Source organism: Ciona robusta, chromosome 6 (assembly GCF_009617815.1).
Source record: "Ciona robusta chromosome 6, ASM961781v2".
Taxonomy (NCBI): Eukaryota; Metazoa; Chordata; class Ascidiacea; order Phlebobranchia; family Cionidae; genus Ciona; species Ciona robusta.
In genome coordinates this window covers 3,054,066-3,077,850 of record NC_143240.1, presented here as the reverse complement: position 1 = coordinate 3,077,850, position 23,785 = coordinate 3,054,066, and the positions used below count along the sequence as shown (strand labels likewise).

Genomic DNA, 23,785 nt, shown 5'->3' with positions numbered 1-23,785 from the left:
TTATGAATAGTGTTGCACATTAGGTATTTAAATTTATTTGAAAACACAAACACAATGCGGTGAAGTAAAAATATGGAAACACCATTTCGAAGACATGGGTCCTGCTTGTAAACTTTTAAACATTGTAAATTTGGATGCCACATGATATTGCACATTATTGTGAAAAAAATACATTACAAAAAACGATCCAAATATTCAGAAAAAAAACGAGGTTTTAATTTAAAAATGAACTAATATCGACAAGGTTATTTGTAATTTTCAATTAAACTGTGTATCAAGGGTTACTGAAAGACATAAATACTATGAGATTAAAATTACATAATGTATAATTGAGTAATTTTAACCATGTTTTAACACATACTTATAACAACATGTGCGTTACATACAGTGGCGCAGCCAGAACAAAAATAATGAGGGAGTTTCAATCAAAAAAATTTTGATCAAAAAAAAATATTTTTTTTTAATTATTTTTTGGGGGTTTAAAAGGGGGGGGTCACGACCCACTGAAAACCCCCCTGGCTGCGCCACTGGTTACATACATACTGGGTTAACACTATATTGTACTTTGAAGTAAGTAGGCTTTAAATAAGCAAAGCCAGATAAATGGACACAAATATATTGCTAACACGACATAATTGGCAAGGTTTACCACTGAGTTAAAGGGCGTAGTAATTCTATATTAATTTATGTGGCATTTATAACTTAAATAAAACTGTGGACAATTTTTTAAGACAAGTTTTCACAAAAAAAGTGATAAATTTTTAATAGTTATGCATGACAGAATCTGGGATTCCGCAGCATTGTATATTTGTATTGATATATATATATATATGGCCCATACATATTGGCCATAAAGCACCTTAGATTAAAACTGGCCAGAACAACTGCAACTTGCCAAAAATTTGCCGTCAAGTAAAAATTACCCCATTAAAAAATAAACACACACTAAACTAAAAACAGACTAAAAAATCCCTTTTTTCATTTTGTTCTCAGAACAAAAATTGAACATTTTCGTACATTTTTTATTCTATAAGTTTATTTTTCAAAAACATCTCAACAAAGCTTGTGGCTTTCATCCTATCCATTCTACCCTCGGTGTTTTGTTTCCTTTGTACAGATGATGGCCGTAATAATAAACCACTGAAGATGGTAGCTAAAATGCGTGTAGTTACGTCAAAATTAAATATATGATGTCGTATAAAAAATTTGATGTCAAAATTTAATTTAATTTTGCAAAATGCAATAAAAAATAATTTGCCCTAATACAAAACTGCCGTCAATACCCACAAAACTGTTGTTGCCCCGGCCCAAAAACTGTCATTGCCCTACCACAAGGAAAAGTAAGTTTCAATCAATCAAATATGTAATGCCATTTATAACACTTCGACAGCATACAATCCAAACTCACCAAGTAAATGAAGATTCAACCCATTTTCTTCATACTTTGGTAGTTCTTGTAGGAATGAGATAATGTAGTTGAACACATTAACATGGTGGGGAGGCATCTTGTGTATTAACTGTGACAAAAAATAAAACTTTATTTAACACCTCATGTTTGTAATATATTACAAAAGAATAAAAAAAAAAAACCTGTTGGATGTCTCAAACAGATCCTATTATATGTGGGTGAGGTCCTTGTCCAGGGGATTTAGGCCAGAATTGGCATTAACTCAACACATAAGCCGCTAACGTGTTTTGTTCATGAGAAACATGCTTAAACAGCATGGCTCCATCAACGTGCTTTTATACACCTTTTTGTCACTCAGGTAAAACAGGACTCTATGGTTCTCATATTCTCATGCTTACTGTTTAGATAAAATGTCGTAAAGACAAAACATTGGGAATACACTAGATACACAGGATATTCCAAATGCATAAACAGTCGCATACAATGGTTGTTATAACACAATTTAGATTATAAAAGTATGACATATTAATAAAACTTTGCGTAACGTCAGAAAAAAAGTTTAAACACATAAACAGTCGTATATAGAAGACCTGTGCTCACCTCTTGGCCCTGATCATAGTTATTATAAAGTTGTAAACACATGTTGTAATATTCAAATGGGATAACTGGTTCGGGTAACGCTTCAAGAAATATAAGGAGCGCTTCTGCCACCGAGTGGTTGGATCCTACACAATAGAAATTTTAATTACTTTTCCAAAGCGTATTTTAACGACCGTTTTGTTGTGGATTCTATTCTCTTTGTTTGTATAATGGTTTTTGATATCTTCAATATCGTTTTTAAAAGATTAACAAAAAGATTTAAACAACAAACAATACATGTACAAAGTTACATACATGGTAACTTGTAAGCACGCACAAGGTGTATGAAATAGAACACCCATGTTATAACATATGTCATTACGGCACCAGATAAGAAGAGCAATATAATAAATAAGCTGACAACCTGGCAGTGGAGTACCAACAGTGGGGAGCTGGGAATCCAAGTTTTCCTGGATCATTTTTAATTCTTCGTGTAAACCAGGTTGTTGGAACAGATCTGGCTGCAATGGATTGTATGTGTTATAAATGTAAAAAAGATCTTCTAGCTTTTGGTTTTGAGATTTTAAAAGACCCAACTTTTTCTTCTATCTAAATATCATCAGGGTTTGTCGTTAACTCACTTGTCTAATGACACATATGCCCGCGATAACAAGAATGGCCCTTTACCCCAACACCCAGTGTGCCATTAGTAACCACTAGGTTGGAGTAATAGCCTTCAAGTGTCATACATCTATAGTATACATCTATCAGTAACGAGAACTAGTATGTAATTTATTACCTGGTGTCTTGCATACTGGTATAAATGATCAAGTAGCCTCCATAATTCTTTGGGTACATTTAGCATTTGTGATGAATGATGCTTCTCATTGTTGACTTGCCAATCTCTCGACTCTGTACAGCTCTGTGGGTTTATTAATACAATTAATGTATTTTAACCTTTTAGTTAGATGTGAAACTTTAGAATATGATGGTTAAAATCACAAAATGGCATTTACCAAGCAAAAAGTACAAAAAAAAATTAAAGAAAACCATAAAAAAGTACCAAAAATGATGTTAAAACTGTGCAAATGGGATTTTGTTCTACATTATTTTAATGCTTTACCATCAATAAATGTAACTTATTTATCCTCGCATTTTGGGGCAAAAACGCCGTTATAACATAGATGTTTTGTTCCATAAAACATTAAACAGCCATACCAGTCTAGTTAGTTCTTTTCTATCCATTTGTTCAATAGGTTTTTTCATCCAGCATAAAGCTTCAATGGAAGTACCAAAACAACTGGGGGAGTATTTGCCGTTTACAGTGATGAAAAAATCCTTGCCTGTAAAGACATCAGTTAAACATGGTTTTTGGATCGGTGCTGCTACCATCATGGGCTTATAAAACATTAAAAAAATTGCAATTAATTAAACATCACTACTGTTAAGCATGCAATGCAGAGAATGAATTACTGTTGTGGATACACAAACCAAGTAAAACATAATGTAAATGACAAAGTCCAGACTGTGGCTCCCTAGTCAAGAGTATAGGCTTTTCGCTACTACTATTGTGAGCGCATATGTTCTTAGGCAAGACACTTAATGGCAATTACTTCAAACCAGGTTCCCTTATGAGAAGAAACAAACCAACTTACCCCCAACAAGATGTAGAATTAAAATATCTTCTATCTTGTCTTCCTCTTTGTTTAGTGATGGAGCTGTGTTCTTATTCACGTACACCTCAAACTCAATAACCAGTTTATCACCTGTGGTACAACAAGGTTATCATGTTTTGTTGTCTACAATTAAATAGCAATGTGTTGTAGTAATGGGGTGTAGCATTAACATATATTCCAGTTCTCAGGTGTGCCTCATTGAAGACCTTACCCTCATAGAATAGAATACAATGGGACCAATAAGCCTACATCCCAGGTCTCAGGTGTGCCCCACTGAAGACCCCAACCTCATACAATAGAATAGATTGGGACCAATAAGCCTACATCTGATGTTGCATGTGTGTCTCACTGAAGACCTCACCCATATGTAATAACAATAAACACACAATACCTGGCAAAACATATCCTTTAGGTTTACCAACTGTCAACCAAGGTTTACAAAACGCTTTTTCTCCAAGTTTGCCGATAAACTCAAAATGACAAGGTGTTTGTCCAGTGTTAAGTATTTCTACTGTCCTCTGGACTGCTTGCTGAAACTTTACTGTCCCAAATTCGAGCTGAAAATGTTAAATTTGACAAATGAGTGTGAGAATAATTTAATAACATTAAAAAAATAGTAAAAAATAGTAAAAAATAGTAAAAAATAGTAAAAAATAGTAAAAATGGTAAAAAATAGTAAAAATAGTAAAAAATAGTAAAAATAGTAAAAAATAGTAAAAACAGTAAAAATTTCAGGAATTTAGTTTTAACATTTCAAGACTAATTTTGACCAGAATCCCAGGTCCCATTGAATGTCATAATACAGGTTCTCGCCCACATAGAATGAATAAAACTCATACATTAATTATACTTACTGAGTGTTGGTTTAGCACCATAGTAGGCAGCCATTCGTTCTCCATTCTGTCCAGTCTTCGAATTTCTTCTTCGTAAACTTTCCGATACAATTCACGGTTTATTACTTTTACCTGAATAAATATATACACTGTAATACACACATTTAGTAGCAGGTCTAAATTACCCATAAAATATTAAACAGATACTTGTTTTTAAAGGTATTTATTGAAAATAGCACAGTTAATCAATTTCTCGCACACTGCTTTGTATAATTCGTTACCATTGCATGTCAGTTAAACCTATTTGATTAAAACTATAAAAATCATCGCTTTTTATGTTCATCTTTAGTATAGTATATATAACGATTTGGAAATTGGGGTAGCGAAGCATCTCAAACACCCCTGAATTGGTGCCTATGTTTACAATACACACATGCTACATACAGTACCATACAACTTACATTGATTTTGAATACAGCACTAACAGGCTTGTGGTCACTTATTTTCAATGATAAGTGAGCTTGGTACTTCAGCAGTTGAACTAAGTCTTTTCGTTTCGTTTCTGTGACAAAAATGGATTTCTGCTTTTAGAATTTTTTACGCGTAGTTGCATAGGAGTGTACTGTATAGCATTTATTTGTGTCTGGTGTATAAAAAGCCACCCATGTTATACCTTTACTGTGAGCAAGAGATGTATAAATACACCATGTATGTCTGGTGTATAAGAAGACACCCATGTTGTAACTTGACAGTGAGTCTACACACCGCTTGCCTACTCTCTACGGTCTCTACAACTGTAACAAAATTTTCGGTATTCCTAAAACACTGAAGTGGCTTTCTGTTCCCTAGTTATAACAAGTACAATCACACTAACTTCTTGGTTTAGCTTTGGCCGATTCTTTCCACAATATACGATCACACCACGCAGGACATCGACATTTCTCGCTGGTGTCCCATTCATCAGTGCCGGGGTTATATTTATAAGTGGGTCGGAACGTCAGGTCACCCTCCTCGAAATCGGGATAGACGTTACCCTCTCGCCGCTGGTTTGTTAGCTAGGGGTAAAACACGGGGTTTAAAATTGGGTAAAATATAAGAATAATACTTTTTTTACACAACAACAACAACAACAACAACAACAACAATTTGAAATTAGCGCATCCATATTTTATCAATGTTTCCCAGAATTTGCATAAAAATTAATAAAAAAAACCTGATAAGTTTTACCTGATCGTGTTCTTTTAGTTTTTCATATTGTCCTTTCTCTATTCTCTCTTTTACCGTTTCAAGAGGAAGTTTATCAATTCGATAATTCAAGTCACCGAGCCATATCAAGACACTAGAAATATAAAGTACTTTTTATGACACTGGGTCTCTATAAAAACCCAAAACAATCTGCAAATAGATATGTCAGCTCACTATAGGTGTGGGAGTGGGACAGCACTATTTTGACTCTGCATGTGCAGGTCAAGAAAATTTCAGAGTTTTAAAAGTGCACAAGAAAAATCTTTTTGATTGTTACTTTGTGTCAATAAAACCCAAACATTAAAAAAAAATGTTTTTTTTAAATTAAAAGAAGAAAGCAACTAATTTTTGTATCTTACTCGTTACTAAACACAGATATAGATTGTCCTTCAGGATCTGGGAATTTCATCCTGGAGCAAATATCCTCGTAATCTTGGTTCCTTCGCTGAATCTCCTCCAGATGAGCAGCAAGATGGGAGTTGATGAAGCATAAAGAGGAGTTGTGGAGCATGATACGGATCCCAACACCTCCCTTGTTTCCCTGGAGGAAGAAGAAAATCAAAAAAGATAAATATATATATATAACTTTTTTATAAAAATATCGTTTTTGTGAAAACGTATTTCTTTCTGTAAGGTTTTCTCTTTGAAAATGTATTTTACATTAAATTAACAATGTATTAATAAATGTAATCAGTTCAATTCATCAGTTGTTCAGGAAGATTTCATTTCTAAATCCCAGGTCTTAAACAAGGACCTCACCAACATAGAATAGAATATATAAAACACAACATTTTATCTTATTTTACCATTTTTCCGAGCAATCCAGTTCCAACATGGTGCGAAGCCACTGCTGTTATATCCTCAAGGTGGCGATCCTGAGCAAACACCAATAACATCATACCGACCAAACGTATGTGTTTTACCTGAAAAATAAATAATCAAATATTAAAAACCCAAAAGTATCCATCGTCAAATGCCAATTGTTACATGGTAACTTAACCCTTCTTTTCTTAGCATCCAGTTTTGCGCCCAAAGCAGCTTTTACCCTGCTGATAGTTGTCTATACAGTACACAAACAAGCAAAGCAAAGCGAAAGTATATTGCAATCGCCACATTAATCAATCAGGTTCTTTATGTTTGACGACTATGAGTGTAGCTGTATTATAGCAATGTCACCCAAGATTTTGTGCAAAATTGAACAAACATACATCCATTTAGGATACAAAACACTATATATACCAATTTAAAGAGTCACATTTTATTACCCTAAAGTTTGTGCAAATATTAAACCAACATTACGCCTATGTAAAACACTTCACCAGTTTGTGGTACACAACTGCATTTAAGTAATGTCACCCCAGATACTGTAGAAATTCAAAAATTTTACACCAGTTTATATGAGGAAAATGTAACTGCATTTTAACAAAACACTTCACCAGTTTATATGAAGCACCAGGATGCAGGGCCTGCTTGACAGCTCTCATCCATTCTTCTTCTCGTGATGACTCAGTGAATACAAAAGCTTCTTTGCTCAAATCAAGCTCTTGGAACCTAAATGCAACAACGTGTATGTAAACATTAGATACATTGGAAAGTATGCAACATGCATGTACAGGAAAAGACTAAATACACTTTACGTTGTATCTTGATTATGGGATTACAGTAAGCAGTGTCACATTGGTGGTGCTAATGCATTGTAGACATCTAAATACTCTGAAACTGGTGTAACATGTATGTAAATAAATATATACACATACAGATAAGACTGATTAACCACATATACATTGAGATCCATATTGATTATGGTCAAAGCCTAAACATTACGGCTATTTAAAATTCAATCTTATGCAAAAAGTAAGTGATACTCTCAAAAAATGACATTCCAGACTGCCTATGCCACCTATAACACAACCAGTGGCACAATCAGCAAACTTTAAAAAATAAAAATAAAATTAAAACATTCCCCCTAATTTCTTTTCTGGCTCCGGTACTCATTACAAACCAGAGCTATACAGTTATACTTACCCAATTGCATATACATCCGGTGGGGTAGCTTCACTACTAACCCAAGCATCTAATGGTTCAGTTGGTAACTGTCCATTCACGTTCCAAGTCCCAACAAATACACTGTGCAGATAAAAATCTATTATTTATTTATACCATTTGCGGTCCTTTACACTGTACATCAATAAATGAATGAATGTAATTTAATTTATTCATCCTTGCCTGGCGAGGCAACAGCGGTTGTTATGATATGGGTATTACTGTTTAATATGCATGAGTGAATAAACAAATGTAACTTATTTTCCCACGGCAAAGCAACGACGGTCGATATAAAACTTGTGTTCTGTTACACACACATTGTGCCCGCTTACAACTTTCTGAACTTTGTATGTGTGAAAAATTATACAATTCATACAAAAAAATATCAACATTAACGCAGCCACCAGAATATGTGAATAAAAATGATAATTAACTAACTTGAAAGGTGCAGTTGAGGTATAGTCATCTTGTCGCTTGGCCATATAGAGCGGCATCAACTTTTCCCTTTCAAGCAAATGAGACGTCAACTCATTTTTACCAGTTGATCCTTCAAAGTTCGAAAACGCCGATCTCCCCACATCGTGCATGCCTGCACGACTGCTAAAAAATAACAGTGTGAATTCTTCAGAATGTATTATCTCATGACTATACATGTCTGCTGACAATTTACCACATATGTAACTTTGTGGGTAATTATTTGGGAAGATTGATTTAATGTATGCGGCGATAGTTTGGACAACATTTTAAGGATCGCAAGGTTGGAGCAATTGCTGGTAGGAGTCTCATAAGGACACACCTACAATGATAGCAACTTACCTATCGCTTGAATTTATATTGTTTTGATTTGTCACGATTTCCATAGGTTTTGGGGCTGTCGGGCTAATATAGCTCACAAAAGAAGATGACTTTGGTCTCGGTAGATCTGGATATTTTTGACCTGATTTGTCCAAATGCATAATGCTCGCTGGGAGGTCATCTTTACTGACATTGACAAATTTCGGCTCAGTTTTTGGGTCCAAATCCAAGTTTACAAGGTCCGTGGTTAAAGCAGACTGGCTCAGAGGGTCGGAAACTGTATTTGTTCTTCTCGGAGGCACATTTGGGGGTGGGGGTGGTGGCCTGCTCGGTTTTCGTGTCACTTTTTGCACAGTTGGTGCAAACGGGTCAAATTCTGACAAATGTTCTGTAGTATTTGGTTGTAAGTCAATTAAGTTATTTGGGGTAGAAGAATCGTTGTATGCATGGTTATCCATGATATATTATACCTCTTTTGAAACTTTGATGTATCACATATACTTAAACCATATCCTCAAAATAACATTTAAACGCCTGCACAAAAAGGAAATGTTAAGTTTAAGGAACATCATGCAGTGTAAATTACAAGCCAAAACAAGGCTTTGCAATATAAAAAAAATACAACTTTTAAATTTATTACTCTATACACGAAGTTTACGTTCTATTACTGAACTAATGCGTGTAGACTTCCGAAAATGACTACACAGTTTTACTACGCCTACCGCTTTCCCGAGGAAATTATGTCAGTCTAAATCAATGTTTACCTATAAACAGGTTATCAATATAAAGGAAATGATGACCTGATTTGGATAAAACTCATAAAACCTTATGCACAAACTTATTTACCACCAAGCGGTTATAAATGCAGATTCCAGAAATCCGTTGCTTGGCGCTAGATAGTTTTGTTGATGGCGGAAAAAATAGATTTTCTGGTTAAATTATTGCAATCTAAGTGTATAGTGGGTGGGGAAAGACTGGACAGCTTTTCATATTATTTTATCGGCCCGATTTATTATTTTATCGATAAAACGACATTGTAGCATACAATCGTGTTTACGCATGTTTACACAAAATTATAATATTTTGACGACACTATAAACAGGAAAAACGATTTAATGACCACGCCAAACGAAAAACATACGTAATTATCAAAATAACTGATATTTTGCAATCTAAGCACAACTGAAATCTTATAGTTCAATTGCAGAAACAAATCTAGTTTCAGTAAATTTTAAAACACATGCTCTTTGATAAATGTACTAAGTGAGCTTGGTGTACTAGGAGGCTACTGTAGGCATTATAGGTTCAGTTTCGTAGGATATATATATATCTGTGTTGTTATATACCCCACAGTAGCCTACTCTATAGACTTGTATAAAAGTAATACACAGGAACAGACGTTGCCACGGCACAGTGATTATAGGTTCGAGGCTCGATACTACTTCGTTTCATTCATTTATTCAATTGTAAAATAAATCTTATATGCTACACTGCTACAGAGACTCTCTGGTGTTTTTCGTAAAATGCACGCGTTATTACTGCTTTGATAAGAGTTGCCAAACTTATATTGATGGCAGACGCTTTAAGTGCAACCAGTTTACATTGGAGCACTGTTGCAAACAGAGGAACCCAAGAAAGTGACCACGGCCGCCCTGTCCAAGAAACTGTATCACAACAACAACAACAAAGGGTTTCTGTTGCTTCATCGAATGCAAATGAAAGAGACTCCCAAATTTGCATTGTCCAAGAAAACACACAACATCAACAACGTGTGTCGGTTGTTTCACAGGCAACTACAAATCAAAGCGAGTCTCAGTATGTAGAGTTTAATGCACCACCGTCACATTTGGTTCTACAATGGCAGCGTCGAAGAAGAAACAAGATTTTGAAGAAACGACTCGGTGTTGGAGTAATAACTCTCGGTCTAGTTACATTTTGCGCTTCCGTGCTGGTTCTTATTTTACCAAGCTGGCCAGTAGGTTCGGGATTGTTTGGTTTTTCGTGTTTACTGCTGGTAGCAGGATTCGGGCTTAAATTTGAAAGAGGTAAGATATGCCATGTCTTGCGCGTTAATGTAAAATGTAATTGAAACAGCTGCTGCATAATATGCTGTGTTTTAACATGCATTTTTATTGCATTTATATCTGATGATATTTTGTAAACGTTATGATTAAATTTCAGTAATTATAACATGATAAGATGTCGAACTATACACCATACCTAAATGGTGTATTCATACACCTCATGCTCACTGTCGAGTTATAACATGGATGTATTTTTATACAACAGACACACATGGTGTATTCATACACCTCATGCTCACTGTCGAGTTATAACATGGATGTATTTTTATACAACAGACACACATGGTGTATTCATACACCTTATGCTCACTGTCGAGTTATAACATGGATGTCTTCTTATACAACAAACACACATGGTGTATTCATACACCTAATGCTCACTGTCTGCTTATTATATTTTTTTATTACAGCAAGCTCCCTAGACGACGCAATACAACGATATGTTTTACGAGAGCGTCGATTATTAACCACTATTTCCGGGTCCACTGGACCACCTCGTCCCAATGACGTCATAGACCCTCTTACCAATGACGTCATAGGTCCTCGCACCAATGTTGTCATAGGCCCTCGCACCAGTGACGTCATGAGAGAAGGGGGATTTTCCGACAGCCCACCATCGTATATAAACCTTTCCACTCCGCGTGTTTATGACGTCACAGATGGTACAGGAGAGTGTATCGAAAAGGGGGAACTACCAACTTATAAAGAAGCAATAAAACTTGAGCCGGATAAGGATGCCAGGGAAAATGCATGAACAACAAAAGTTCATATATGTGCGACTTCTGATAATACAATAACTGACACAGGTTAACATTTGATTTGCATTGTAGGGTGGGGAATATGGGACAACTTTTTTTTTCCATTTTCTCGTCACATTTGGTAACAAAGAACATTTAAATAATTATAAAACTGTATCCTCACGACTCCCATAGACCGTTGTTAACTGTTTAAAACACGATCAGGATATTTGAATATTATGTTCTAAAGGTGTCCCATCTCCCCAACCCTACTATATTATAATTGTCTTACGTTTTTTGCATACAAAACACAACACAAGACAAGATAATGTATAAACATCATACACGAACGCGTCGTCTCTAAGCCGACTAACTATTTGTTTTAACTGTTTGAACCGCATCGTGTTACTAGCAGGCAAATACATTTCTGCATACGCGATTTCGAAACAGTCACGAAATAATTAATCCGAAAAAATGATGAAAAACAAAATGTATAATTCTGTTAATAGTTCAACATATACTCCATATAGTTTATAAGCATGTTTATAACAATTAACAACACTCGTTTTAGAGTCGTGAGAAAAAATGAATTCTGTAAATCTTTTTTATTTACTACCAAACAGGACGATAAAACGGAACGAAAGCTTATACCCGGCCTACTGTATGTTGATTTTTATCGATTACTAAAACGCTCGTACTCGAGAAATTACTGAGAAAGCATTTTCAAGTGATGCATTTTATCATTGCTTGTCATTTAAGTATTTTAAAGCAGGATTAAGCCCCACTTACATATCCAAATCCTATTCACCATGCATGCTTAAATTCACAAGCACTGGCGCCGCCAATGCTGGAACGTATATGCAATGAGACTGAACCGTTGTGTACGACACCCAAATCGATTCCAGATCATGCATCAGTAAATTTAGATGACTATTAAAAGAACCGATTAATATTAAGCTTTTGATCGTTTAAGATCTGCACTTGAAATGACTATAGAACTAATGCGAACATTTTATAAAAAAACAACACTATATTCAAATTTTTCACACGACGTTATGAAATATACTTAATTACTATCATTGCGTTTATTTTTAGGCTGCTTATAAAGTAAACTTAAATTTAATAAGTTTCGTTTAGCATTTTCACTCAACACGAAGCAAAGTGTTATTCGTACAGCAAACAAAATGAAAGATATATTGTATTATAGAGTAAGATGAATATCACATAATATCACATGTCGTAGGTATATGGTTATATAAATATGTAAATATTCTTTGCGTACTAATAAATAGAGTGATAAAAAGTAAAAATATAGACTTTCACTTGGCTCTGTATAAAAGATTGGGCATTCGTATCTGTAGCCACGCGTCAGGCGTCCTTAAATTAATGCCCTGTTTTAAATTTAGTCAATTTGTTAAAGCTTTTGTCTCGTACAAAATTTTGCGGTACATTTACAGATAGCGTTGGCCAGAAATCAACTAATGGACATTTTCGCACTTTGTCGAAAACGGCCCGTGACGTCACAGAAGCGTGGCATAGACCACAGCTTCACGTTGCGATAAGCGTACGCTGAGATTTAACAAACAACAGCCGGTATCTGTAGTGGTACAACAGCGGCACGCTTTGATATAGGGCTATAACGCGACAATTTATAAGGAAGCGAAAAGAAGCGAAGATCCTCCATTTCGACATGCCAGTCATTAAACTTGTGCGCGTGGCTGTATTGACATGTACGATCTGCTACTGATAAAACTTTAATGTAAAGCGACGATTTTAACCAGTGGTCCACAGGCAGGCACTGATGTAGTATGTGTAACAAGTTTTGGTGTAAGTTACATATAGTAGGGTGAAAGTAAAATGGGACACTTTTAGCTCATAATATCCAAATATCTTGATTGTGTTTTGAACAATTAACAACGGTCTATGGGAGTTGTGAGATTACGGTTTTATAATTCTTCGTATTTTCTTTGTTTACTACCAAATGGGACGAGAAAATAGAGTGAAAAGGTGTCCCATCTTCCCCAATCCTACTATATGTTGGGGTAACATATTATAGCCCATGTTTTTACTCTACTTTATTGTCACAATTGGCAGTAAACAAAAAGTATTTACAGAAATATATATACCCATATCTTCACGACTCTTTTTAAAGAGTATTGTTAACTGGTAAAAAAAGAGTTAGCCACATGAATGGATCGTCCAAGGGACCGACATGCGACGCGCTCAGCGCCTATACCACTATATACTCACAGTAGTAACCGAAAGCTGTGCAAGCCACCCGCATGGATCAACATGCTACGCGCACTATATAGCTGCACCTATACCACATTTTACTTTAACCAGTGGGTCGACCACCAGTACAGATTATCCTATGTACCATGTGCGGTAAAAAGTACTAAAGTTTAAGTTGTGAATTACATACAGTATGTTAAAGTAAGATGATCCACGTTTTTGTCGTCTTTTATCATCTCAATTAGTAGTAAAAAAAAATATTTACAGAATTATTTCACAATGTCTTCACGACTTTAAAATAACGTTGTTAATTATTAAAAATAAGGTTAGGAAATATGGAATATTACGTGCTAACGGTATAGCCTTTTTATTACGTCCCTTTTCAATGGATTTTAGACCACCAGAGCTATTTTACGAACCGTAAAACGTTAACAAGTGTCATATATATTATATAGGCACTGGTGTGTAACAATTCGATTTTTGCGGAAAGCGTAAAAATCGTCACTCGGTACATTTCCGTTTATAATAAGACACACAAGTCGTATTTTGCGACCTTCCCAAAACAAATAGAATTCGGATACATACACGTTTTCCAGACGGTCGTCGTGAAATTTTGGTAAACATGGCAAACTGTTATTGACATACGAACGCTACAGTGAATTTACATAATTAAAAACAAACAATTTGTCTCGGCGCCGGTATGAGCTGGTATTAACTGGTTTAATCCGGTTTTTGGCAAAGCGGAATTCTGACCTAAGACTTTACATCAAAAGCCAAAGCTGCTTTCAAGTTCGACTTTTGTGGCGGTATTATGACGTAACAATAACGCTTATTTTTATATCCGGATGTCATTTACAGGTCACTTTAAGATCGTAAACGAAATTTTAACAGCCTTATGTTTTGTAGTTTTTACATAACAAAACCTATATTTGTCATTTTAAATGTTATAGCAAACGTCATTTTACGAAAATGTTTTAAAAACAAGTAAAATACATAATATTTTCCAACAACCACCTATACGTAAATATACTTTGAAGTAAGATGAATACTGATACCACATAATATCCCATAATTCCCCATAGTGTCTTTAGCAGTTAACGGCGATATTTTATTGGAGTTGTGACAATACGGTTACATAATTCTGTAAATATTCTTTGTATTAGAATAAAAACATGGACCCCCGACCAACTATACAGGATATCGGTTAATTGATAGATGCGTTATGTTAACAAACTGGAACTTGTAATCTATCGTAAACGCGTTCTGCCTATTTTACGGACGGAAATTAAAAAATCGAAATTCCGTCTTGCAACACTGCGCCCAAAAAATCGAAATTTCGTGTCGCAACACTGCACACACTTGTTACATCAAAAACCCATTGTTGCGTCACAATATCCGGTCTCTGATTGGTTGATGACCGGAGAAGCAGTCACAAAAGTGGGGTTGGTGTTTGGCGCAAACGACGGCCGAAAATGTGGGGATTTACGCCCCTAATTGAGAAATGAGGCCTAAGCGGTATTTGTGGAACTACGGGCGAGTGGGTAGCGCAAAAATCCAGTGTTCCCTTATGGGTTGTCCAAATTGCCAGCCATACATTAAAAACGTGGAAAATTCCTAGGAATATTTACCCACAAAGTTAAATACGCAGTAACTCTTTTCACATTTTCGGATGCTCGCCGTTTTAAATAAATAGTTGAATTTTTTATTCGCTACATTGGCCTCAATATGACGTCACAGTGACCTCAAAATTTCGGATGTGACGTCACACACGAATATTTAATGACGTCACAAGGGCATAGCGATTTTCAAATCGGAAACAAAATCGAAAATCCCATTGATTTATACTCGAGCTAAATCTATTAATGGCTATTGTGACAAGACTGTTTGTCCATAAACGCTTTACGGAACAAGTAACAATGAACTGATTTTGCAATCGCGAATCGATACAACGCGACTGCACAATCGCCTATTGTGACGTCACAGCGGCCCTGACCAATCCAGCGCGCGACAGAACAACCAACGGCAACCGTATGTCACGAAAAGACGTATCTCGGCTTCGAATCCCCAAAGGGTTAAATCTAAGACGGAAAACCTTTGGCGGCCGACAATGTTCCATCATGACGTCACATTACGGGTTTATGACGAAACAGTGACTCGTGTTTCGTAGAAATTTACGGCCAACACAACTGTCAGTAAATCTAACCAGTAATTAGTGGGTTTTTAACACCTTGTCGCATATGTATAGGTTATATGATGTGTTTGTTTTTAGGGAATTGTAACAATTGCTATAATTGCTACTTGTGACGTAACACGTGCCAGTGTATGGAAACAATGGGTTTAATCAAGAACCACGATTGAATTATTGATTGGAAATTATCCGCATGGTCTGTTAGTCCTTCGGGTGCAATTCTTTAAGTTAAGAAAATAGAAAAAATGCAAGGAAATGAAGAAAATTTGCTTTTTGGAACTTGGCAATAGTAATAACGAAAATGGATCTCAAAAAATTATATCCGTTAATAACGTTTCTAAATGAACGTTGTAAATTATAAAAGAGATTGGGGAAAATGAGATGTTATGTGCTTACGGAATCCATCTTACCCCACTCTTTATAACCTACATTACGGGTTTAGCGAACATGTTTTTCTTTCTTAAAACATCTTAAACCCTGTCTATATTCGAACCTTTTACCAGCCCCATTGTGATGTCACATACGACTATGACGGAACAATTAGCAGTGTTCGCTCACGCGCGGCGTGAATGCCTTGTCCAAAAATTGAGCAGAAATTATCAAATTTTCCGCCATGCTGGTGCCTAATGTGTCTTGGAAGCAACGAAAATTTGTAAAGCCGACGATTAGAGATATATTTAAGCTTATGCCCTGCGTGTGGTCGAAATATAAAGAATAAACAAAGAAACTCAAACTGTGGTATTAAAGTTACACGCATTGATGTTTTTTGTTTGTTCTTTTATTAACGTAATTGGATCTTAAAGTTATTTAACAACGACTTAAATGTTGAATGCAGTTGCAACAACCCAGTGGTTCCTCATATGGTTGTCTATATTGTCAGCTATACATATTACAAAAAATCCTCCAAAATGATAACCAACGAGGTTGCATAAAATTTCCAACAAAAAATATTTAAATTCACACCGATCAGGTTCGGCTCCAACAGATGTGAAAATAAAGCTCTCGCTAGGTGGGGCTAGGTGAATAATTTTTAAGCCGTTTCTGAGCCATTTAACAAAAACAATTTAACCCGAACTCGATTTTTGACGTAAGCGTTTGATCTTACCGACATAGGTGGCGTTGTGACGTCACAAAGGAACAGACCACCCATTTCAGTCGCGCGAATGCAGCTCTTTTTGTGACACAAAAACCAATCTCCGCGTGATATCGGATTGTTCTAACCACAGATACCTTTATGACGTCACAAAGAAACTGTGACGCGTGCTTAACTTTAAAGCGCCTCAGAATAAATCGATTTTAATCAAATTTACATAAAACCTAATGTAACTTAAATTTAAGAACAGGCTAGACTGAAATAAATCGCAAACAGTGTACCGGTTCAGGAAATAAAACCTAAATATTGTACCGGAGCAAACTAAATACCAAACAGTGTGCCGAAATTTGATAAAACGACATCGACAATTTAATAACTAACGTGTTGAAAACATAAATAAATCTTCACAAATATTTGGTCTATATGTCAATACGGGCTGGTTAAATCAAAATTGTTGTTTATTACACCCATATCGGCACTGTGATGTCATAATAAAGACGCGCGTTATCAGACAAGATTTGTCTACCGTTTGTGTATTGGCGGGGAATCACCTAAAGCGGGATTAATTAATTTTTTGTAATTAATTTTCAGGTGACCGGGCAATTTTTTCCCACAGCACGATTTCGGCGAGCGAGATTAAAACTATGAGTGCTGTGACGTCGTAATGTGGATTGTACTGTGACGTCACAATGTAGACTGTGCCTCTTGGGAAGAGGTCCTGATACGAAACACGATACCGCAGTGGGATTTCGAATTTCAAAAATTGCCTTTTTTATAGAACAAAAAAACCTTAAGTTAAGAAAGAATTTTAAAGTATTTTCCATTTTGACTAATTTAATAACAAAATTAACAAAAAAAATGGCCTGACCTGATTAAACAATATGACGCTATGAAAAAACACGCATCATCTTTAATTTTCGTTTTTTTTCGACGATTTTAATGACTAAAATAACAGACTTTATAAAAATGCAAGTTTAGATCTGGCAACACTGCTATAACTTGGTCGGCAACACTCTAAAATGACGTCAATTTTCCAGCACGTTTAGGCCATGTCCGGCAGCACGCCATACCAAATGTGATTGGACACACACCCTGAAAAAACATTTGGGGTCACGAAAGGTCACTTTGTCTATTGTGACGTCATGATTGAGTTTAGCCGAACCGGGTGAAAGGGGACGCTGTATATGACGTTATACTGCGTGAGATTTTGGAATAGAAATCAGAAACATGTTTTTAACTAGAAAGAAAATTAGAAAAAAATACCCATGCGATAAATTCCGTAAATCGGGCACTGATCTAGTGCTCATGAAGTTGGACGATTCTCATAACCAAATAACAATCAGAATTAAGTGCTTCGAAACAAGTACAAGACAAAAATAAAGTGATTTTCCCTTTTTACGAAACCTCTTGAAAAAAAGTTTGTAGATTCAAAAAACCTCTAAAATTTTCACATGTTTGTGGAAGCGCTTACTCTTTGTGTTTTCCAAATATCGTGTTCTCAATTTCATGGGAAGTATGACGACATACATACCCGTAATGACATAACAGACGCTCGGTTATTACGTAACAATAGCGTGGGAACCACTAGTCCGCATGCGCATGTCGAGTCTATAGGCAGAATGACAAACAATACCAAATTCTCGTCCGAAGATTAGCACAGAAATTAACTAAGTAAATATAACTCGTATCCGGATTTAGAAATTGTTTTGGGAATACATTTTCTTAGCGGATGTATTAAAAATCGCGAGAACCTAAATAAAAATGATCTTAAAATGGCTCAGACAAGTTTTATTGCCGTTTTAAAAACGTTTAATTTTTACGACCTATTTAAAAGTGTTTGTTTTGCCTATACTTCAAAAACAGACATTCGGCTAGCCCGGTTAAAAAACAAATTACATTTTTCTAACATTTTATGGTAAAACGGTATGATGGATGCCGTTATAGCACAAAATATTCTAATCGTATTTTTAACATCCTGAATATACGCTTATAAATAAAATTAAAATAATAATTCTTTGTTTACTGCCAAATGGTACGTAAAAGCCAATGCTTGGGCCCCGACCTAGGTTATTTTTTAAAATTAATTCAAGCCGTTGTGTGAGCTCCATCTCTTGATGCAACGTCCGTTACTTATTCCAGCAAAAAAAGCTTAAACACTAGCCAAGTATAAAATAAAATTTCTTTGTACATTTTGTAAACTTTAAAACTATTTTTAAAGCGCTTATAGCGATTTTGTAAGATTTTTATAATATGTGTGGGAATTGTTGTCTGAACGTATATCTCATGTGTGACGTAGGGATTACTCTGTGACGTGATAATCAAAAAAGCAATCGTCATAACAATATAACATGTCACCATTTCTCTCTAGACTGGCCTAATATTTTTAATGTTTTTTTTTCTGCAAATATCATAGAGCTTTGCAGGAGAAGAGGAAATGGTACGATGGGGGAAGATGGGACACCTTTAGCACCTAATATCCAAATATCCTGATCGTGTTTTAAACAATTAACAACGTTCTATATGGGAGTCGTGAGGTTATACGATTTTATAATTCTTTGAATGTTCTTTGTTTACTACTAAATGGGACAAGAAAATAGAATAATAAGGTGTCCCATCTTTCCCCACCCTAGTGTATTAAAAATTATAAATAGGAAACTTATCACAAACTAAAACTTGCAGAAAGCAAGAAAATATTTAAAAAAAAATCGAAAAAATTAAGTGGGAAAATTCACTCCGCGTGTGAAACTTTTCGCGTTTGTAAATCAGCATTATTACGTAATAGACACTTGCTTGTTGCGCGTCTCATGCGTGTTAATCGCCATTGTTATGACGTATAGGCGCGCCTTCATTCTCGTGAGACTATGACGTCATAAAAATCCGATTCATCATTTTTTTCTCAATGGAATGATAGTGTGGGAAAAATGAAACAGATAAATTTTAAAATAGTTTTTTATCAGTGTTTTGTTTTTCGAAGTTCGTAATTATATTTAAGTTTGTAATTAAATTTATTATTATTATTATTTTTTACAGAAACAGAATAATAATTGAACTTACGTTTTTTTCTCACATAATTAGTCAATTATAACCTTTTGTTTTCTTAACAAACAATTAAGACAAACAAAAAATCTTTTGTTTAAAGTTGTATTTGGCCTGTAAAACCAATACTTCAAGACGGACTTTTGTTTTCGTGGATTCAAAACTTTCAAAACACCCGCTAAACTAATTCGCATTGTCTCGTCACAGGCGCGTACTGTTGCGTCACAGATCTGCATTGTGACGCTCCCAAATTCATTGTCGCGTCGACAATTGACACTAACACTCGTTAACACAGCGAGCAGCATGGGGTTCGTCTTAGAGTTTAAATTTTATCCCTGGTTGCATTTTTAGGTCACTCTCTTGGATTAATTAGTGCAGCCGAAGCGCGTACGTCACTACTAATTCGGATTTATGTTCGCATTCGTCCCCACAGCGCTACGATTGCTTCTAAGCCCTAAAAACTTTAAAAATCTAGACTTAATGCCCATATCACAGCATAATACTGGTGTCACTCTGATCAAAGCGTGATTATGACGCAATCTGGTTAACCGTGACGTCATCAAGCCTACGTGACATCAGAAAACTGTGACGTCAAGGCTTGGAGAAAATTTCGTTCGTTTTTTAATTTGTGACGATATGTGTATCGATTTTCTTGTAAGAAATTGATAGCATACGTGTTTAAACAATCGATTTAAAATTGTCCGAGTTGCCGCTATAAACGTATAATAGCTACAAAGTGGACATTTTCCGGGATTTTTTACCCTTTTAGAACTGATACATAAAAATTCCATAATAATAATAGAAAAAATTGCTAACGGGTAACTATTATAACTCATTTTTGGTGGAATTTTTAAAATGTATTATTTTAAAGAAGAATTTTAAAAAATGCCATTTAGAGTCGAACGATTGAAATTGGTATTTGGGGATAGTAACCTATTTTACACTGATGATGAACCAAGTCATTGTTTGGATAAAAAACCCATGATCAGCAGATGTTTCATATAGTAACTTGGTTGATAGTAACCATTTTTACACGAAAAAATGAACCATGTTATTGTCTAGATACTAAACTCATGATCAGCAGATGTTTTAAGCCCAGCGATTCACAGTTTAGCGTGGAAAGTGATTAGAAATGTACTTTTGCCTCCAAAATTATTTCGCTTCAACAAATTGACCTGTACTGTTCAAGTCAAATATGTCCCGCTTTTAATTACGGAAATTAAATTAGGTTTCGTTTCCAGTTAGTTTATGGTTTGAGCAGTAAAAGCAAACGGAACGTTTCCTCGCCCTATAAAGAACAAACAAAGAAATTCGATAATCAAATAAGACACACGTCGGTCGCGTGACCGTCTCGGCCGTAGGATCGACGTAGCACTTGCCGCTGTGACGTCACAGACGCCATTTTGGGTGAACAATGATATCAAATATTTGGATAATGAATTCTAGAAACGTAAGCGTTGCGAGGGGAAAATAACATCCGAAACAACAAGGATATAATTACTGTGGGGTAAGATGGATAAATCGTTAGGATATAATTTCTTGATCGTGTTTTTAAAAACGGTCTTTTAGAATCATGAGGATTCTTTTACACAAATCTGTAAATATTCTGTGTTTACTACCAAATGGGACGATAAAACAGTCTTAAACATGAAACATCTTAACCTGTATATGCCCGAATTTCACTAAAATAAACAAATTTTGAAATAGATTTCAAAGCGAATACGACAAACTATAAAAAAACTTTTCCGAAATATCAAAACGCCTGCTAAAACGAATAACAAAAAAGGATCTAAAAAAGGATTAAAACTAGCGAAAACGATTTAATAAAATAAAACAGGTTAGACTCAGTCCGTTCTAAATCGCATATAACGCTTAATTTCGGCTTCGATCAAAGGGAGAGGGATATTCCCCGCCTTCAAAGATACCTGTGGCGACACTAACTGGATTCCATACAGCGTGTGGATCTAACTTGTGGTAAGACTGCTCGGTCGGCGGAAAAATCGGCAAGAAATTGGAATTTTTCTACGGTTTTAGACACATTTCTATATCCCTTTATATTTTTTCATTACTTTTTATTTATAATTTTTAAGCGAAAATATTTAAAATAGATTAGTATCTAACAACAAAAATATACATGTAGTAGGGTGGGGGAAGATGGGACACCTTTTTATTGTATTTTCCCGTCCTATTCGGTAGTAAACAAAGAAAATTCAACGAAATATTAAACCGTATCCTTACGACTCCCAAAAGGCCGCTGTTGATTGTTTAAAACTCGATCAGAATATTTGAATATCATATGTCAAAGGTGTCCCATCTTTCCCCACCCTACTATATTACGTTTTTTATTTTTTACAGTTTTGGTATATTTTTTGGCTTAAATTTAAATTTCTAATAGGCCAGTAGTTTTAAGTTTGAAAACCGTTGCCTTAATACGGCCCGATACGTGTCTGGCGTGCCAACCCTAAAATTCGACCTTTGCCTATTATCTCGTTACAGACGCTGGTTTTAATGTTTAAAGGGATCGGGATAAAAAGATAAATCGACCGGCCGAGCAGCGTCGACCCCCCGCGGAGCGCTGCGTCGGTGTTCGTTCTCTGATTGCGTTAGGAGCGAAAGACTCGCGTGGCCTGGCGAATTCATCCGCGACTAGAAATAGCTTTTCACGGCTAAAGCGCCTTCATCGTGTTCCAACAATATTAAGGTTGAAATATCCACAAACCGCAGATCATAGATATCTAAAAATTACTTTTAAAGCTCATACCAATTTTTACGACAGGTTCCGTTTTAAACCAATTTATCCGCCATATACATTTCTGATCTGCGGTTTGTGCATATTTCAACAGTAAACAGCCTACTCCACAAAAAAGCAAATTGTAAAAAACACAATTCCTTATTCGGAAATGAAAACTACCAAACAAAACCCAGCCGAGAGCGCAAATTACGTCAACATAAGATAACGGTCGTTTGTTTTGCCTTATTGTTTTCGTATACAGTCAAATTTCTTTTAGCACAACAAAATACTAGGCCCTCTGTCGATTTTATATGCAAAATGTTCTTCATACAATTAGTACTCTGGGGTGAGATTAATACCGTTAACGCATAATATTCCATATTTCCTAACTGAGTTTTTAAAATAACGCCCTTACAATCGGGAGAGTATAGTTATATAAATTGGATAAATACTTTTTGTTTACTAATAAATGGAACGGTAAAATGGAATGAAAAGGTGTCCCATCTCCCCCACCCTACAATATAGTAAAACCGGGTACCTTGAAAGAGCTCCGCTGTGAATTTGTCCATGTCTTCATAGCATACAGACTGTACAGTAGTAATGTAGCAATTACGCTAAATAGAATAAAACAGGTAACGTTAGATGCGCAACTATACTAAACTATATAGGTATATACAACGTTGCTAAATGTAACTAGTAAATGAGTAAAGTACTACTACATGAATCCTTATTAAAGACCAAAATACTGTTGTAAGAAATTTAGCTTGCAATTACACTTTAGTTTTGTGTAAACAATCTATTTTAAACATTAAACACAACTTTAAATCTATCACTTAAATTCTGCTTCCTTTAATTGTAACATTAATGACCTACTTCGAACTAAACTTTTAGCAATACTAAACTGCAGTTACCGTTCTATACAACTAAAACTAACTGAACTGCAATGAACAAGCTAGAGGTTACAGCCAATAAGGTGCAAGCGCTTACAGGTAATCAACGCTTTGCGCTGATAAAATAACTTTGGCGCGCGAGCTATGCTGCGCTTTTGAGATTGGAAGGCAGAAAGCGCCTAAAGTGACGTTTTAGTGAGGGCTTCCACAGGAGT

The 23,785-nt window shown here is 35.5% G+C and overlaps 2 protein-coding genes across 6 annotated transcripts; one reads left to right on the top strand and one right to left on the bottom strand.

Moving 5' to 3' along the window:
- Window positions 1-19: 19 nt before the first annotated feature.
- Window positions 20-23,321, bottom strand: LOC149734967 (inositol polyphosphate 5-phosphatase OCRL-like). Of its 5 annotated transcripts, XM_089880239.1 has the most exons (20): window positions 23,219-23,315; window positions 9,050-9,113; window positions 8,601-8,967; window positions 8,223-8,384; window positions 7,767-7,868; window positions 7,178-7,292; window positions 6,548-6,664; window positions 6,101-6,282; window positions 5,724-5,835; window positions 5,371-5,551; window positions 4,958-5,058; window positions 4,518-4,628; window positions 4,055-4,220; window positions 3,643-3,753; window positions 3,206-3,330; window positions 2,787-2,909; window positions 2,412-2,508; window positions 2,009-2,133; window positions 1,409-1,517; window positions 20-1,153 (listed from the first exon to the last, which is right to left on the bottom strand). In XM_089880239.1, exons 3-20 carry the CDS (start codon window positions 8,738-8,740, stop codon window positions 1,023-1,025), a joined length of 2,310 nt encoding a protein of 769 aa, XP_089736365.1. In that variant the 5' UTR covers window positions 8,741-8,967; window positions 9,050-9,113; window positions 23,219-23,315; the 3' UTR covers window positions 20-1,022. The 5 variants fall into 5 exon arrangements, with proteins under 5 accessions (XP_089736365.1, XP_089736364.1, XP_089736363.1 ...); XM_089880238.1 differs by lacking the exon at window positions 9,050-9,113 and having other exon boundaries at window positions 8,223-8,381; window positions 23,219-23,321; XM_089880237.1 differs by lacking the exon at window positions 9,050-9,113 and having other exon boundaries at window positions 23,219-23,320.
- LOC149734968 (uncharacterized) lies at window positions 10,070-11,938 on the top strand. The gene is made up of 2 exons (XM_089880311.1): window positions 10,070-10,624; window positions 11,074-11,938. Exons 1-2 carry the CDS (start codon window positions 10,150-10,152, stop codon window positions 11,415-11,417), a joined length of 819 nt encoding a protein of 272 aa, XP_089736437.1. The 5' UTR covers window positions 10,070-10,149; the 3' UTR covers window positions 11,418-11,938.
- Window positions 23,322-23,785: the final 464 nt, after the last annotated feature.

What these genes read in the sequence shown, in the direction of transcription:
- LOC149734968 (XM_089880311.1), top strand. Translation starts at nt 10,150, where the DNA reads ATGGCAGACGCTTTAAGTGCAACCAGTTTACATTGGAGCACTGTTGCA. An exon ending in CGGGCTTAAATTTGAAAGAG is followed by an intron (nt 10,625 to 11,073) that starts GTAAGATATGCC and finishes TTTTTATTACAG; the next exon opens with CAAGCTCCCTAGACGACGCA.
- LOC149734967 (XM_089880235.1), bottom strand. Translation starts at nt 9,037, where the DNA reads ATGGATAACCATGCATACAACGATTCTTCTACCCCAAATAACTTAATT. An exon ending in AATATAAATTCAAGCGATAG is followed by an intron (nt 8,385 to 8,600) that starts GTAAGTTGCTAT and finishes GTTATTTTTTAG; the next exon opens with CAGTCGTGCAGGCATGCACG. An exon ending in ACCAGTATGCAAGACACCAG is followed by an intron (nt 2,509 to 2,786) that starts GTAATAAATTAC and finishes AATCCATTGCAG; the next exon opens with CCAGATCTGTTCCAACAACC.